Source organism: Pollicipes pollicipes, unplaced genomic scaffold, assembly GCF_011947565.3.
Source record: "Pollicipes pollicipes isolate AB1234 unplaced genomic scaffold, Ppol_2.1 Scaffold_7262;HRSCAF=8765_pilon_pilon_pilon, whole genome shotgun sequence".
NCBI lineage: Eukaryota > Metazoa > Arthropoda > Thecostraca > Pollicipedomorpha > Pollicipedidae > Pollicipes > Pollicipes pollicipes.
In genome coordinates, this window is record NW_023597055.1 from 7,579,091 (window position 1) to 7,596,482 (window position 17,392).

Below are 17,392 nucleotides of genomic sequence, written 5' to 3' on the forward strand. Positions count from 1 at the left end.
GTCGAATGCTCGCGACACCCTGCCATCACGGGCCGCATCGCGAACGCCATGGGCTGTGGGGTGTCGAAGTTTGCCGCTGCGCTGCCTTCAGAAGACCACAGTAAGGACCAACACCACATAAAGGAGAAGTGCCGTATGAGCCCTAGGCACATCTGGCACTTCTCAAAAACATGTATTGGGGACATTCACACAAACACGCAGCCAACCATGCTGGGTCGCTGTACAGTGCACGTTTATACAGTGCCGTGAATTGCACGAGCCTCTATCCGACTGACAAAACCAGTCAAACAACGTCCCACACTCGACGCTCCCAACACGCGTCCAGATTCAATACTGATGGCTTGAGCCCAGACGCCGGCCACCATCACGCGACGGCGGCGCCACCTACTAACCGGCCGCACAGACTGCACTTACAGCGGTGGCAGCACCGTCGGGCATCCAACTCGCCGCCTCAAGGACTCTGTTCAGTTGTTGGCGGACCATTCGACTACGAGCGGCGTCTATCGTCTAGCACCACCAGATCCCCCACCTCCACCACTTCCACACCAAAGCCCACGCACGCCTGCCCGGCACGCGCGCCGCCCGCCAGCCGCCGGACCACAGCCGCGAACGCCGCCGTGAGAACTGGCTCCGCCCAGCCTGGCCGCGGCGGGGCGCAGCTGGGTCGGGCTCGCCCCCACCACACCCTGCAACACCCGAATCACCCCTGCACGGCGCCGGCGTAACACTGCAGTCACTAATCAACACCCCGGCCCGGGCCGCGGCAGGCGGTCGGCCCCCGAGCGCGGGTCCGGAGCGGCGCGTCCGCACCCACCGCGCGGCTCTCATCCCACTACGGAGCGTCCAGCGCCGGCCGCTCACTGCTGCCGCTTCTGCCGCATCCTGTTGAGCGCCGAGCCGGCGCTGAACCACTCGATCTGCTGGGCGTTCATCGAGTGCAGCAGCTGGATGGTGTCGGTGCTGCCGTCGGCGTGCTTCAGCACGCATTCCACCGGCTGGCGGCGAGCGGCGGCGGCGTCAGCCGAGACGGCGCGCGGATGGAGACGCCAGGGTTGGGATGGCGTACAGTACGGCATGAGGTAGGCCTGGGTTTTCACGACCGGCGGGCAACATGTACGGTGGGGAAGGCCCAGGCAGAGCGGGCTATGACGTAGAACAACGGGAATGAAGAAGGGTGAGCATGGCAAGAGGACAGAGCTACTGAGTACGCTAGGACAGCCGGGCAGGACGCCACACAATATGATGCGATAGAACAGCGTTTTACACGCAGGCGGAGTGTTAGGCAGGCGGATAAACACGCAGTTCTTTCCGTGGGGTTTCGGGGCTGAATAAGTGGCTTCGAAAAGGTGGTCTGACACTTTCCTCTCATTTTCCACCGTAAATGATAACCGTTTGCGCCATTTGAGTTACTTTGAGCCATTTACTGATTCTAAGCAGCTTTTTTTGTGTAGGTTGCAGGCGCCGGTGCACGACAGCGACTGTCCAGCATTCTTTCCGTCCCCATGAACGTTATTTAAAAGCGACTTCATACAAATAATTAATATATAACTATGATAAATACACAAATAATTAATATATAATTATAATAATTGATATATAATGATAAATGTCTAGTCAGGGTGGAACGTGCTGCAACGACAAATCCATGGGGTGGGGGGTGGGGGGGGGGGGGACCGGACATGAACCTCCGCGGAAGCGCAGGACGTTTGCCGCAACAGTCCTGGACACCTGACACCCGACAGCCGACCGCGCGGGCGATCTGTCGCAGCTCACCACCGGCGCACGACGCAAGCCCCAGCCTGGGTCAGCGGGCGGCCCTCCCTCCTCCTCTCTCCGCGTCCGGCCGGGGCGAGCCCCGGGCAGACCGGCCGAACCCAGCCGACTGGCTGGGTTCGCAGGCAGGTCTGGACACTGCCAATCTAGGGGGGATTAGGTAGAGGGGGAGGGGAGGGGTACCGTGACGATCGCGTCCAGGGACGAAAAAGAGCGAAATACGAAACGAATACCCAATCCTGTCGCTGCAGGCTCGAGTTAGGATTAGCGGAACCAGGGTAACCAGGATCAGAGTAACCAGGTGACTTACCTTGCCGGGCGCCAGGCTGCTGAGGCCCTTCAGGGACAGCTTGTCCGTCGTCTGTACCTTGTCATAGTCGGCGGCGTTGGCGAAGGTCAGCGGCAGCATGCCTGCGGGCGGCACCGGGTCAGGAGGTCAGCACAGTAGGCGGCACCGGGTCAAGAGGTCAGCAAAGATGGCGGCATCGGGTCACGGGGCCAGTACAGTGGATGTCGCCGGGTCAAGGGGCCAGCACAGCGAGCGGCATCGGGTCGGCCCAGCGCTGTGCAGACCCCCGCCGCAGAAGCAGGACAGGCACAGGCACGTTTTCGCCAGCGCACTCCGTGTGTAAATCGACAGAGGCACGCACTGGTGGCTGTCGTTCCGTTATCGATAACGGGATACACGCCGCTCCTCGAGACGTTATTAAGCCGAGTCACGTGATCGGTTCGAAATGAAAGCCGATGCAGCTGCAGCTGTCGAGTGGGTCGTGAACTTTTGACCACTGTCCAAGTGCGCATGACAGAATAGCAACTCAACGGCGTTTGGTAGAAACTGTGTTTCAAAAGTGCTTCTACGATTTACATCGAAAGATCCAGATGATGCGTCCGTTCAGGTGGACTAGCCTGCGTTTGGTTAACAGCCTCGATACTACTGCAGACACAAAACCTTCCCCATAAAATAGCTAGATGTGTCCATAACCACACCAGAACAGCAACCACAGGACACAAAGTCCTTAGCATAGCTCGGTGTCCGATTAGTACTACGAGTTCGGTGCCACCCGCCGAGGACGAAGGTCCGAAGAACCGACACCAGCCCGTCGGTGGAGCCCGGCGGCGTCCGCCCGGCGCAGCGGGCGCAGAGTCCGCCCGCCGTCCAACCAGGACGCGTACTCACCCTGCTTCTTCAGGTTCGTCTCGTGGATGCGCGCGAACGACTTGACAATAATGGCGCGGCCGCCCAGGTGGCGCGGCTCCAGCGCTGCGTGCTCCCGCGACGAACCTGGCGCAGGCAGACGAGCGTCAAACACGGCGCGCGGCGACGCCCCGGCGTCTGGCGAGCGTGCGTCCGCTGGCGCCACGCGGTCATCGGGCGGCGGTCAGGGCTGCTCGCGGTAGTCAGCTAACTAGCAGCTGACTGCAGCCAGACGTCGACAGCAGCAATTACATGCACCGCAAAACGAACCCAACGCCAACTCTCTCGCTGACCGCGGCGACAGCTCAACGCGTGTCATGGTTTTGAACAAAGCAACAAATAAAACAAATTTAGTCATGTGCTTTAGATCATGCAGCTCTGCAGAAACTACCTAACAGAATACGCCTTGAGCTGTGGCTTTCTTTCCGAACCGCTCGCCGCTGGAGAGGTCCGCGGCCGCAACCGGACACAGGCCAGCTGTCGCCACGGGGCCCTGCGGCGGCGGACGTGACCTTGCACTGACCTTCGCCGTAGTTCTCGTCGCCGACCACGCACCAGCTGACCCCGCGCGCCTTGTAGTCGCGGGCGGTGGCCGGCACGGCGCCCACCTCGCCCGTGACCTGGTTCTTGACGGCGTTCATCTCGCCCGTGTCGGCGTTAACCGCCCTGCGGCGAGACGCGCCGGTCACCGCCGCAGCGTGCGCACGCGCTCCATCACCCCCGTGGTCGACGACCACTGGCACGGCACGTGCTGACATTCACGCTGGCGAGCGTGGAGCCGCTGTTGTGAGGATCCCCTGGTTATCACTGCCGGGACCCGTGGGGCTGTCTGGAATGACTCCGAGTGGGGATGTTCAAAGAATCATTGATGCAGTGGTCGCCATGGAAACGTCTTGACGCCGAAAGTCAAGGGGAACAATACGGTTGGGGGCTTCATAGCGCACCAGTGTTTTGGTTTGAAAAAATACGTTATAATTCTTCGTGACGTAATTTTGGAGAAAATGGAATGGACGGAACGGAACGGATGGAACCAGTCATGTAATTTCGGCTCATATTCACCTAACGAATGATTTAAAACAAAACAATTCGGCTCTAATTTGTCAATGCATTCGTGCCGTCACGAACGTGGCAATTGGAGTGTGCGAACATATCGATTTACTGTGCCAGTCAATTCGTTCCAGCCCTACATCCAAATTCCAATTAATGAGTTCGGCTTCAGTCAGATCCGTTCCATCACATTCGATAACGTGTTGCAGCTAGCGCCGTCCGCCTCCCCAGCCCGGCGCTCACACGGCAAGTCCCGGCCCGTCGCCGCGCGCTGCTCACGTGAGGAACATGTTGTTGGAGATGTTGTCCAGGTGGCCGCGGAATTTGAGCCACGGGCCGGCAGCCGAGATGTGGTCGGTGGTGCACTTTCCCTTCACCTTGATCAGGATCGTCATATCGTCCATGTCCTTGCCATCCCAGGGAGCGAACGGCTCCAGCAGCTGCAGGCGCTGGGACTTGGCGTCTACGGCTACCTGCACAGAGGTGTCAGACGGAGTCAGAGGGGTCTCCAGAGGTGTCGGACGAAGTCAGAGGGGGTCCCTAGAGCTGTCAGACGGAGTCAGAGGGGCCCCTAGAGGTGTCAGGCGGAGTCAGAGGGGCCCCTAGAGGTGTCAGGCGGAGTCAGAGGGGCCCCAGAGGTGTCAGACGGAGTCAGAGGGGCCCCTAGAGTTAAACGCGCTCAGTTCGGACGGGGTCAGATGAGATGTGTCGGTGAGAGGTCAAAAAGACAGAAAGGACCAGATGGGGAGGGGAGGGGATAAAGAGTTAAATGGAGGCAGAACGGACCAGCATGGGCCGAAATTGCCGCAGGGGTAACAGGGACCAACTAGTTGCAAAGAAGAAAAGTAACGACACGGACACGGTTCAAGTGTACCGAGCTCTGGTCCCTTCCCCCCCCCCCCCCCCCCCCCAGCAATTACCAAGCATTTGATCACCTCGCCTCGCCTCGCCTCGCCTCCGGCCAGTGCGTACCTCCGAGCCGCTGCCGTCGGCCGGCGGGTGCTGGTACGTGTCCTCGCCGGCGTCGAAGCCGCGCGAGGGCAGCTCGTCGCCGCGCGGCACCTCCAGCCGGAACTGGGTGCCGTCGGCGCCCGTCAGCGTGTCCCGGGTCGGGTCGAACTCCAGCGTGCCGGCCAGCGAGAGCGCCGTCGTCAGCTCCGGCGACGTGACGAACGCGTGGGTGGCCGCGTTGGCGTCGTTACGGCCTGTTCGCGGTCAGAATACAGCAGGGTCAAGGGCCACAGCGCGGAGAGTACGGCAAGGACAGATTAAAACAGAATGGAATATATATTACGGCATTAGTCATATGGTGTATATATATATATATATATATATATATATATATATATATATATATATATATATATATATGTATTGAGCTGTCCCTCTCTCCCTCTCTTTCCGTCCCTCCCTCTCCCTCTCTCTCCGCCCCCCCCCCCCCTCTCTCTCTCTCTCTCTCTCTCTCTCTCTCTCTCTCTCTCTCTCTCTCTCTCTCTCTCTCTCTCTCTCTCTCTCTCTCTCTCTCTCTCTCTCTCTCTCTCTCTCTCTCTCTCTCTCTCTCTCTCTCTCCTTCTGTCCCGCTCTCCTTCCGTCCCGCTCTCCTTCTGTCCCGCCCTCCTTCTGTCCCGCCCTCCTTCTGTCCCGCCCTCCTTCTGTCCCGCCCTCCTTCTGTCCCGCCCTCCTTCTGTCCCGCCCTCCTTCTGTCCCGCCCTCCTTCTGTCCCGCCCTCCTTCTGTCCCGCCCTCCCTCTGTCCCGCCCTCCCTCTGTCCCACGCTCTCTCTGCCCCGCCCACTCCGCGCCCAGCCGTCTCCCGTCGCCGTCCCCCGGCCGGCGTCGCTGACCGGTGAAGTTCCTGTTGTACGACGTCACGATGGTATTCTTCTCGCCCTTCTGGACGTCCTTGCGATCCCACTGGCCGATGCAGGGGCCGCACGCGTTGGCCAGCACCGTGCCGCCGAACTCCCGCAGCGTCTCCGCCTGGAGGGGAGAGGGGGCGGGTCAACGCCCGGCGGGGACACGCCCGCCGCACAGACACCCCACACGCGGCGTGGGAGCGAAAATTACAGGTAAGACAAAAGAAACACATTTTACCATATTGTGCAACTATAATATAAATTATGGGCAGGTAACGGGGATAGTGGAGGTGAGAGCGGAATAACCTTCCTGCTCGGTGACGTTTTCCATCCAACGCCCGCACTTTAACACGCTCAAATGCTACAAACGATAGCAATCGACCACAGTTACGCTACCCAAAACAAACATATGTTTCTTGGCGACTGCATTAATGAAGGTTCTACTGGCAACAGACACCACCAGTTTCTCGCGAAGACCTACCCCGCACCCCGAGTGTCAACATCCCAAGGTCGATGCTGGGGACCTGAGATCACCAGATCTGAGATGATCCCCGACCTCTGGCCATGCCGTCCGAGTCTCTCGTCATCACATCGCACCCGAGCGCGGCACTCAGAGAGTCAACGCTCGGCACTCAGCACCCATCACAGCGCGACACTCAGAGTGTCAACACTCGGCACTCGGCACCCATCCGAGTGCCGGCGGCCCGCCCAACTCACGATGCCGTCCCGCTCGATGGTGGCGCGGATCTGCTCCGAGCCGGGCGTGACGTTGAACGTCGACTTGGCCTTGATGCCGTGGTCCAGCGCCTGGCGCGCCAGCGACGCGCACCGGCCCATGTCCTCGTAGGACGAGTTGGTGCACGAGCCGATCAGGCCTGGTGCACGAGGCGGGCGGGGCGGGGGAGGGGGTCGGTTAGCGTGGCACCGAAGCGGGTCCGCCGACAGGTGTGCGTGTCGCAGCGTGTCACAGTCCCGGTGTCGCCAGCGCCACACAGTGGACCAGCCAATGCCCCCGCTTGGATCTTGTCAGTTTCACAGCGTCGATTTTGTCAGTGACACCGGCGGAGAGCCGCGGATCCCGTGCGTGACGCAGCGCTCCCTCCTCCTCCCACCGTCTCCTCCCACCCCCTCCGACCGCGTGAAGGCGGCGACCGACCGACCGTGACAGAGGCCCGCCGGCACACACCAGCCGCCGGCCCCTCCCTCCAGCGGCCACCTGCGAGCGCGCAGGGGTCCGGCGCGTGACTCACCGACTTTGACCTCGAGCGGCCAGCCGTTGGCCTTGGCCGTGCTGGCCAGCTGGTCGATGGGCGTGGCCAGGTCGGGGGTGAACGGTCCGTTCACGTGCGGCTTCAGCTCCGACAGGTTGATCTCGATCAGCTGCCGTCGACAGCTCAGGTCAGGTCAAGTCAGGTCAGTTCAGCTCAGGGCATCATCACAAATGAAGGAAGAGAACCATTTCGAGTGCACTCTTAAGCACTGCCATTGTCGGCTGTGCACCTCTTGCCGGTGTAACTCAGAACCGACGGCGCGTCTGACGTCACCAAGGAGACACTCAGATGACGTCATGAGCGGTCCCCCCAACGATGTCCCCCACACGAGCACGTGAACGGGGCTGCGAGGCAGCCACGGTCAGAACAACGCACTGTTCGCATATTCCGGTGGTAGTGCGCAGCTAACCCAGCAGGAAAGACGCAGGAACTACTCAGCGTTCACGTCTGAATGTCTAGAACGCTACAAGCGACCAGAGCGGGTGGGACAGAACGGAACAGAGCGGGGCGTCGCAAGGGCGCAATACCGTGCCGTACTCGCCACGCAGCTGGACTTCACGATGGCCCCCGCACCACCTGCCCTGCCCCGGCCAACCCCGATTATAAGCAGCCCTAGTCTCCGGCCCTGCCCGGTGGCGGCCGGCCCCGCTCGTTCCCCGTCCTGCCCGGTGGCGGCCGGCCCCGTTCCCAATGGCGGCCGGCCCGGCTCGCTCCCCGCCCGTCGCACCTGGTCATACGGCGCCCCGGCGTCGGGCGTCAGCAGGGCGGCGTTGTCGTCGGCGCTGTTGGCGATGTCCTTGCGGCCGGTAGCGGCCAGGTAGTCGTGCATGCGCTGGTTGTAGGGGAACAGCGAGGTGGTGGCGCCGATCTCAGCTCCCATGTTGCAGATGGTCGCCATGCCTGCGGCCGGCGCCGGCGTCACGTGAGGCGGCGCATCGGGACAGCGGATGGCCAGCCGGGTGCGCGCCACGCCCCCCGGATGAAGAAAATGGATGTCGGCTGGCCGGCGGCGCGGGGGATCGAGACCACTGAATTGCGGCATGTAACATCAGCATGACTTTTGGAGCTGTGAGGCGCTCGGATGTTCAGCAAATGTTCCACGGCACCAATCGATGCAACAAGCGAGAAAGAGAGGCTGCAACTGTTCTGGACAAGGGATGCAAGGGAGATGCAAAGGGGATGCAAGGGGGATGCAAGGGATAAACAAGCTTAATACTGGCAAGAGTTGCATCACCCAAAGGGCGCCAGTCATCACCATGGCAACACCGATCAAAACACCAGGCAATGCAGCGTCGCCTCCGCTGACCTACTGGCGTCGGGGCAGGCGGCATCCCCGAGGGTTTGCCCCAGCTTTGATTCAGTGCACCAGGCCACGCACTCCCGCCCAGTACATTGCCGACGCCATACCGTGGGTCGAGAAAATCGGCTGGAAACGAGCTTCCGGCGTCCTTCACGTCCCTTACATCCCGAAGTCCTCGCTTGGGCAGCTGGTATCACATTCAAAGGCAAACAGCCCTAAACCACGTTAACCCCTCGTGTCTGCATACATCATACAAGGAAAGCCCGTCGGGGCCATTGGACGAGTTTCTACGGGTCGCTCATACCAGCTGGCCGTGGTTTGTACCGATCGGTCCGGACGGAATGCCGTACCGGTGCAGGAGATTGAGTCCAGGCCCGGTCCGAAGTACTCGACGATGGCTCCGGTACCGCCCTTCACTGTCAGGATCCCGGCCACCTTCAGGATGATGTCCTTTGGCGACGTCCAGCCAGACAGCGCGCCCGTCAAGTGCACGCCAATCACCTGCAGTGGGGCGGCGCGTCACAGGTCGGTCGGCCAATCTGCGAGCGACCGGCGGCGACAAGGTCAATCACATGCAGTGGGGCGGCGCTTCACAGGTCAGCCAGCCAATCGGCGAGCAGTTGGCGGCGACGGAAGCCAATCACATGCATGGAGCAATGCATCACTTCCGTAACGCCAACGATCGCAAGAGCTAACCCCCCATTACCTCGTGTGTTCCAAGAGCATCAGCGCTCCCTCCTAGCCGACCTTGGCCACGGCAGCCCCCGCAGTCTCTGCCTCTCCCCCTGTGCCGACCCTGGCCACATGAACCCCTCAGTCCCCGCCTTTCTCCCTTTATAGACCCTAGCCACGTGAGCCCCCGCAGTCCCCGCATCTCCCTCCGGTGCAGACCCTAGCCACGTGAGCCCCCGCAGTCCCCGCCTCTCCCATGTACAGACCCTGGCCACGTGAGCCCCCGCAGTCCCCGCCTCTCCCCCTGTACAGACCCTGGCCACGTGAGCCCCGCGGTCCCCGCCCCGGCGCGCCTCGGCCCGCACCATGCCTACCTTGGGACACTTGAGCTCCCACGGGATGTCGGCCATAACGTCGACGGCGTCGGCGCCGCCCACGCCGATGCAGAGGCCGCCGAGGCCGCCGCCGTTGGGCGTGTGCGAGTCGGTGCCCACCATCAGCAGGCCGGGGAAGGCGTAGTTCTCCAGGATGATCTGCGAACGGCGGCCGCTGGGTGAGCCGCGCGCCACGGCAGGCCGTCCCCGGCCGCTACGGTGGGACTGGGGGGATCGGCGACGGGAGCAACAGTGCCCACCCCTCCTGCCAGGGGGTGAGGCACTCGACTGCCACACAGCCTCAGCAGCTGAGCTCGACGTAAAGCCCCAATGTCGACTGATGGTGACGGGTCCAGGCAGTCAATACGTGCCAGAAACACACGAACAGGAACGACAGTAAATCAATCGTGCATACAGACGAGCGCACCATAGAACTAACCGTTACACGACGCCCGGCGGCGGATACCAAGCGATAAAGTGGCAGGTAGCAAAGGCCATGTGGATCGGCACGAGCCTAATGCTGACATACTATGATCACAGAGTGTTGTCGACGTTGGGGACGGTGGGCTGAAGTCGGCCCAGTGGCATCTGTTGTCCGTGGTCCCCTCCCCCCCCCCACGATCCCATTGGCGGGGACGGGGGGGGGGGGATCAGTACGGCCGCATCATGGTCATCGGCCAGCGTATTGCATAATTCTATAATGAGTATTAATTATTACACCCGGAGTTCCAGAACAAACGGACGGATTTTCTGCTGAAAAGGCGGCCTCATTGGAAAAGGCAGCACAATCCACGTGGCTTTTCTGGAATACATATCCGTGCTATTTCGTTTCTTGTCGAAGCCAGCTACGTGTCTGAGCTGCATAGATCGGGCGGTACAACGCTGGCGGCAACGTGGGGCCACATAGAGCGCGTGCGACACTGTACAAGCTGAGATGGGCATGAAGAACCCAGTGGTCACATACAAAACAACAGCGAATGCTCTTCACATCATTGCACCATTTATTGCTAAAAATCAATTCAATGCCTGTAGCATCAATGACTTAAATCTGTCTGCTTTTCGTAGGGCGACCCGCACTTTCATGGTCTTAGATGTTGCTAGCCACGCACTCGAAATCATATCTTGAAAATGTAGATCGGTTTCAACAAGCTTATCCGTCAGTGTGGGAGATCAACTTATCACGTTTGGCGTCACGTGCCAGTGACAGTCGTGAGTAAAGCGCAGTTGAGATTAAAAGGCCCGTGATACCAGACGACCTGGCCGGAGACTAGCGTAATGCAGAGGCCGGAATGGTGGGCGAATAACTGAACCAACCATACTGCAACTGCCGCAGATTTCGATCCGAAAAAAGATTTGAATGCATCCATCCCTGAGAGCAATGCAAGCCACGCCGTCATTAAAACAGCGTCGCACTTCCTCGTCCCGAGCCGCTTCCCGGGTCATGTCCGGCCCAGACCCGTCCCGCTGACAACGCCGCCTCCTCAGAGTCCGCCACCGCACATGTCGCATGCGGTGCGCGCATGCCACGTGACGCGCGTACAAACAAACCGTGTGCGGCCCGAACAGCCCGGGTCCGGCGCTGTCACGCCGCCGCATCGTGCCGCCGGCCGTCGACGGGTCAGCGGGGTCACTCCTGGCCGCGGCCGGCCGCCTGCACGCGCCGTGATGTCACGTGATCGCCCGGGGGCAGCGGCGCCGCCGGCCACGTTTCGGCGTCTCTGGCCACACTCGCTGTGCAGGCACTCTGACAAGCATGTCCCCGACGGGGTGGCGCGTCGCAAAACAGCCGAAGCCCGACAGGGAATGGTGAAATCCACGGCGCGAGACCGTCACCTCACCGAAGAACGGAGAGGGGAGGGGGGGGGGGGGGTGAACTACAGCGGCGAACCAGCTCGGGCTGGGATGGATCGGCCCGGACTGGCTACGGAAGGTCGAGCGGGGGCCAGGCAGGACCAGCCGAGGTCCCTGTCGTGACCGCAGCAGCGGGCGAAGCGAGCGGACCCGAATGTTGAGGGGTAGCGCCAAAGGTCAGACCCGTTACAACGCTGATCGCGAAGTTCACCCTGCACGCGACCGGGGGTGAGGCCATTCTGTCCAAAAATAGGGCACGTTCGTGTCTCTTGCTGGACACACCAGTCGTCCACCACAATCCAAAATCTGCCAGCTTTAGACACATGCCACTGGCACGTTCATCAGCTTAGCATTATCCACAGTCCATGAAGCACGGCAACCACGACATGCGGCGCTTTGTCTCGACGCCAGCGTTCCCAGCCGAGTGGCCAGCACACCACCGCGGTGCCGTGGAGCCCCAATCCCGTCCATGGGATCAGCGCCGCCGCAATCGTAGTCACGCCACAGCAAAGACCTAACCACGTGCGTCACCAAGCAAAATGCGCGAGAACCCCGTACCAAGCGCGCGAGTAAGCCTCGCCGGGAGGGCAAACGACGGCACTTCCCCTTCTGTTTCCGTTCTTTGGAGCGCACCCGGGTCCGAGTGCCGCGCAACGTTTCATTTCGCCACGCCACCCTTCAGGAGCGGTGGTAACCGTTCCCCAAAATAGCCCGGCGCGTGGGGCCGCTCGCCGCCGATGCCGGCATGCCGGCACCCGCCGCCGCATTGTCGCCCGCGCCGCTGCGCCACCGGCGTCGATCGGCCGGCCTCAGCTGGTGCTGGCGCCGCGCCAGCACGAGACCAAACCGTCCTGCCAGGGGGGGGGGGGGGGGGCGGGCGGCCGGGCGCACAGCGGGGTCGGCACGACGAATGAGGCTTGAAGTTCGGCAGGGGTTTTAGGGGATGCGGCAGCGCGGGAAGGCGGGTAAGTCCAGTGTCTGCCGAAACGATGGCAAAAGGAAACGCTCAGGCCGAGTTTTGTCCGTCGCGCGGCCGATGAAAACAGGATATCACGGGTCTCGTTCAACGGGGTTGTGCCTTCTGTCATTGGCTTTTTCGGTACGTCCCGAATTCAATGACAGAAATTTGGCATTCGAATCCCCCCCCCCCCCCCACACACACACCCGCTTCTCAAGACACCTGGCTATACAATTGGTGTGGATTCAGGTGCGCCATGCGTTACGGTTGATTCATGGGCCGGACAGGACGCGATCTCAGGTGAGAGATCACGCCTGGGGGGCGTCAGTTCCCCCGGAGACTTCAGCCGGACGGACCGGCCCAGCTCGCGGGACGGTGGCGGCCGTTGGAGGCGATCTTGGCGGAGCCCCACACCGCGTCGCACGAGAGGCAGAGGGGACTGCGCCGAACGACGGTACACGTTCGGACCAAGGTCAGCGTGGGACGGGCGCGGATAACGCAGACGGAGGGTGATCGCTGGTGCTACCATGAGAGGCAGGTTATGAATACCTCCAGCATTGTTCCTGTTTGTTTTGAGCATCCAAGTTGAAGCCCTGCCATTGCGTGTTGCCCAACTCGGTTTCGGTCCCTGCCTATGCGCCTCACTCTCGTGCTAGGCTTTAAGACAAAATGTTTTGCATCACGCCATAAACCAAAAAGCTACATTTCCCCTAAAATGGTCGGCGATGCGCAATAAGGAGAGGCAGCACTGGACTTAGGATCACATGGTGCCACACAGTCGTAATATAATAGTTCAAAGGAGCTAAATTCAAGAAACCACAGGCATAAGCACATTCAAAATGGAGGGGATGATATAGCTTGTTTGTTCAACAATTTGCCACATCCCATGCATGCTACAATTTACAATCTTCCTGAAAATCGACTACGTCATTTTGATGCATCCGTACTTGGACCAAGCCAATATGTTTATCCCGTCCAGCAACAGATAGCTTCATCCAAAGCTGTAATGTCAGGCTTGCCATGCACAGCAGTGTGCATGTAACATGCATCATTTTGTACGATGCCCAAATTATTTCACAACAGGCTGGCATACATGCCACGAGGCATGACGCAGGATGCGGGAGAACCAGATTGGCATGGTAATTCCATCTTCCCTATCCAGTGCATGTTCACTTCACCAAGCGTGGAGGCCTTCCCCAGTGAAGTGGAGATCAGAACTGTTCATGATCCAACAATCCAGTGGACCCCACACGCCTAATGCATAAAAATTACGTATTAAAATCCTGGAGTCGTGGACACTTATGTCCGCAGATGTCTCCAGGTTCACGGATGTCTTCAGATCCCCAGATATCTCCAGATCCGCAGCCCTGGCCGGCGTCCACCACCTGGTCTGGTCTGGTAATGCGGTAACAAGGCCCCACCTGGTGGATGATGCCAGATCCCGGCCGCCAGAAGCCGAGGCCGTACTTGGCGCCGGCCGACGCCAGGAAGTGGTACACCTCCTTGTTGAGGTCCTTGGCGCGCGCCAGGTCCTCCACGCCGCCGACCTGTGCGCGCCAAAGCGTGCGTCAGTGCTGCCGCTGCCGCCGGCGCCGCCAGGCGCCAAGCGCCAGCACCGTGCGAACACACAACACACCGCAACGCATCGTGGGTACTTGGTGGCTGTCTACTCACAGCCACATGCATCCAGCAGCAGCAACACACAGCCAACATCCGAAAGAGATTTTGGATAGATGTAACCGTTGGGGGCGCCGGGGGGGGGGGGGGCTGGGGTCCATGTTTCCTCGAACTCTGTGGATGGGCTGTCATCCTCGCTTCGTCGCGCCTCTGTGTGCAGTGCACAATCCGAAGCTTCCCGTGCACAGTGCACTCCCGTGTGACCGCCCTCTCCGCACTGCGTCGCCCGCTGCCGGCCTCGGTGGTACCGTGACCAGCACGTCTATCTCATCCCGAGACGAGTGGTCGGCGCGGTCCGACCCCCGCCCGCCACAGCAACGTGGGTTCAATCCCCGCCGGAGGCGCCGCATTTCGGCGGCGGCCGGCTCACCTGCGCCTCGATCAGGTGGTCGCAGTGGATGGTGGAGGGGACGGCGACGCGCGGCAGGCCGGAGCTGATGAACTGCAGCAGCGCCATCTGGGCCGTGGCGTCCTGCAGCGCCACGCGGTCGGGCCGCAGCTGCAGGTAGGAGGAGCCGCGCTCCAGCTCCTGCGACGCCGGACTCTCCAGGTGGCTGTACAGCACCTTCTCCGACGCCGTCATCGGCCGGTCCAAGCTGGCGACGGAAGGGGGGGGGGGGGGCGATGAGCAGCGCAGAACTATGGGGGTGGGCCGTGTGAGCGACGGAGAGCGAGGGAGGGGGCAGGGTGGTGTGAGCGGCGGAAAGCGAGAGGGGTGGGGAGGCAAAGTGATCGGCGGAGGTGTGAATGGACGGATGGATCCTGGTGATCTACCATTTCCATACATTTTGAGCCAGACCTCAGCCCAAGTCACACTGCCAACACAATCCATCTAGTTACAACATGTGGTGGCCGACCCCAACAGCATCACCCAGTCACCAATGGCATGCATGGCAACATCTGCAAAACCATTCCAACAGCTCAAGCACTGTGACACCAAAACGTGGACACGAAAACATCTCTGGCAGACATCACCTAACGTTCTAAGCCTTCCTTGACATCGCCGCGGCCCGCCTCCTACGCACCGTTTCTTGACGACCTCGTAGTTTTTGCGCAGCTTGTCGTAGGGCAGCTGGGCGTCATCGAAGCGCGACATGGCCGCCTTGCCAGCCGCGTAGCTCAGAGGCGACTGGTGGAAGCATCGCGCCTGGGTCTGCCACGTCACGGCATGGCAGGCCTGTGGGGTGACGGGTGGATCCATCTCAGCACATTCAGTTCTTGGGGTGCACCTTAGTCTGGTCATGATGTCCTCACGGCACTGTCTGTATCATGCCACATCATTCATGTACCATTTGTGTACAGATGAGTGAGGTCATCTGTGGAAAAATTGCATTGCAACACATTTTACATTTACCATTCACATTTGACATTTCCACATTTTACTGTGGCACCTTCTTTACCATGGTACAGGACAGGGCCCATGAAAGCATCTAATCAGAAAAATCTCCCCCTGTCCAGTAGGCCCTGAGACTGTCAGCACAGCTCCACTATTTAACCACACATGCACACAATGTAGCTGGGCGGTCATGCACCCAATTTGCCAGGAGATCCCTTGTTGGACCTTACTCATAATTATCCACAGCACAGCCAACCAGACAGCTTGTACAATGGCATGTTCAAATACCAAAGTGATAGAGCAGTTGACACATGTCTCCATGTGTCACATGAATGTACACAAGCCATGTTTCTACCAGTTTGAGTGGTCTTGCAAACAACTTGCCAGGACATTCCTTACTGAACTGGAGCATTCCAAGGAAAGTTGCTTTTTGTTACGCTTGTGTTGGGCTCAAAAAGTACTGAGACGATCTTACAGCTGTGGCATTTTTACATAGTTACATATGTGCTGTGTTTGTAAGTATTGGCAGTCAAACATTTCACTTGGGAAAGGTCCTTGAATGAGGGGAATTATCAATGGGCCTGCTGCCAGCCACTCAGATTGCTTGTACAAGAGCTCAGCAGTTGTTGCTGACATTGTGTTCAATAATGAAATTTAGGCTGGAGGACAATGATAAGAGTCATGGCTACTGTTGTAGAAGCATTTGTTCCATTCTGGCCCCTATTCATCTTTTACAGCGGTGGTGTGCATTTGCCACAAACGGCATTTCTTCATTAACATTCAGCACCCGCACTGGTGTACCTTGCTGCCACATCCCATCCACCCAATAGCACACTGGCAGATCTATGTAGCATCCTAAGGGGACCTATGCAGACCTATGCAGCAGGTCTAAATATTTGTGCATTCATTCACAAACAACTACTATAAATCTGCCAAGTCACTACTCAATTTCAACCTACAAATATAAAATCTTCATTTTGAGGTGTGAGATATCCTACATGCAATCTAATGACCTGGTACCCATGAATTCTACTCTTTCTGATTCCTGCTCAATCACCTCCCCTTACATCTCATTCTGACTAACTCATGTTTTGCAAACTGGATAGGGTGAGAATCATGGCCATCCATCTTTTTTGTAGTGACACTGGACACACCCACATGGTCTGATAATTGCTTCAATTTACCAGGTAGCATCTCATTAAAACATGTCACTATACATCTTGTCTTTATGCTTTGCAGTGATATTGATTACACCCAAATGTTCTGTCCTCAGTTCAATTTACCTATCAGCATCTTTTAAAATAATACTTTTCTTGTAATTAAGGCTATCCAGATGTATTTGTCAGCTGATCCTTCGCTCAACACTTGCGTACATTATATCCATTCTTATTAAGATTGGGTCACATCAATGCCCACATAGCATCCATTAGCATGCCAGGAGTAAAGGTGTTTACTCCCCACATTAACTGATTTTGGTACAAGTAAGCACGCCAATCAGTGCACCAATGTTATGAAGGCATCCAGCACAGCAATGGAATATTCATACACCAAGCAATAGCCAGCTATGTCAGCATAAATTTGACACACCACGAAGCAGTGGTGCCTGTGAATGGGGATGAGGAGTGAAATATATTGTTCCACCAGAATTTTTCACATCCTGGAAAACAACACGGTAGCGCGGGGGGCATGGCACAAGCAGGATGGCATGCAGTCATCGCATGGTACGGTGCAGCTGGTTCGAGCATATATCAATCACACGTAACATAAAGGACATATCCCACCTTGCTGAGAACAGCTCTGCTACAATATGCCATGTCTAATGAACGAGAAAGCTCTCGTAAAAATAACAATCGGGCCGGCCGCAATATATGCACGGGTTAAAACGCCGATCCCCGCAGCGGAAGGTGCCTCACGCAAAAGGCAGCTTTCAACGCCAATGTCCGAAAAAACGAATCGCCTCAAGCGCCAGTATCGCCTTGCCCGGTCAGCTGATCAGTGAAAAATTGTAGTGGTGTGAAAATGTAGTTTGAATACTGATGGCTAATTGACTTATGTGTTATCTTTGAATGGAGTAAAACATTTTT

At 58.6% G+C, this 17,392-nt stretch overlaps 1 protein-coding gene across 1 annotated transcript; it reads right to left on the reverse strand.

Moving 5' to 3' along the window:
- Positions 1 to 118: 118 nt before the first annotated feature.
- Positions 119 to 17,237, reverse strand: LOC119113732 (aconitate hydratase, mitochondrial). The gene is made up of 16 exons (XM_037237980.1): positions 17,090 to 17,237; positions 14,998 to 15,149; positions 14,343 to 14,568; positions 13,717 to 13,842; positions 9,487 to 9,645; positions 8,791 to 8,941; positions 7,868 to 8,040; positions 7,120 to 7,249; positions 6,587 to 6,744; positions 5,858 to 5,993; positions 4,988 to 5,220; positions 4,295 to 4,488; positions 3,492 to 3,634; positions 2,951 to 3,055; positions 2,084 to 2,184; positions 119 to 995 (listed from the first exon to the last, which is right to left on the reverse strand). The coding sequence occupies exons 1-16, from the start codon at positions 17,120 to 17,122 to the stop codon at positions 858 to 860; spliced, it is 2,358 nt and encodes a 785-aa protein (XP_037093875.1). The 5' UTR covers positions 17,123 to 17,237; the 3' UTR covers positions 119 to 857.
- Positions 17,238 to 17,392: the final 155 nt, after the last annotated feature.

Bases quoted from the DNA above. Each gene is read 5' to 3' on its own strand.
- LOC119113732 (XM_037237980.1), bottom strand. From the start codon at position 17,122: ATGGCATATTGTAGCAGAGCTGTTCTCAGCAAG. The intron at 15,150-17,089 runs GTGGGATATGTC...GTCACCCCACAG, and splicing joins GCAGAGCTGTTCTCAGCAAG to GCCTGCCATGCCGTGACGTG. The intron at 5,994-6,586 runs GTGAGTTGGGCG...TCTCCCCTCCAG, and splicing joins CCATCGAGCGGGACGGCATC to GCGGAGACGCTGCGGGAGTT.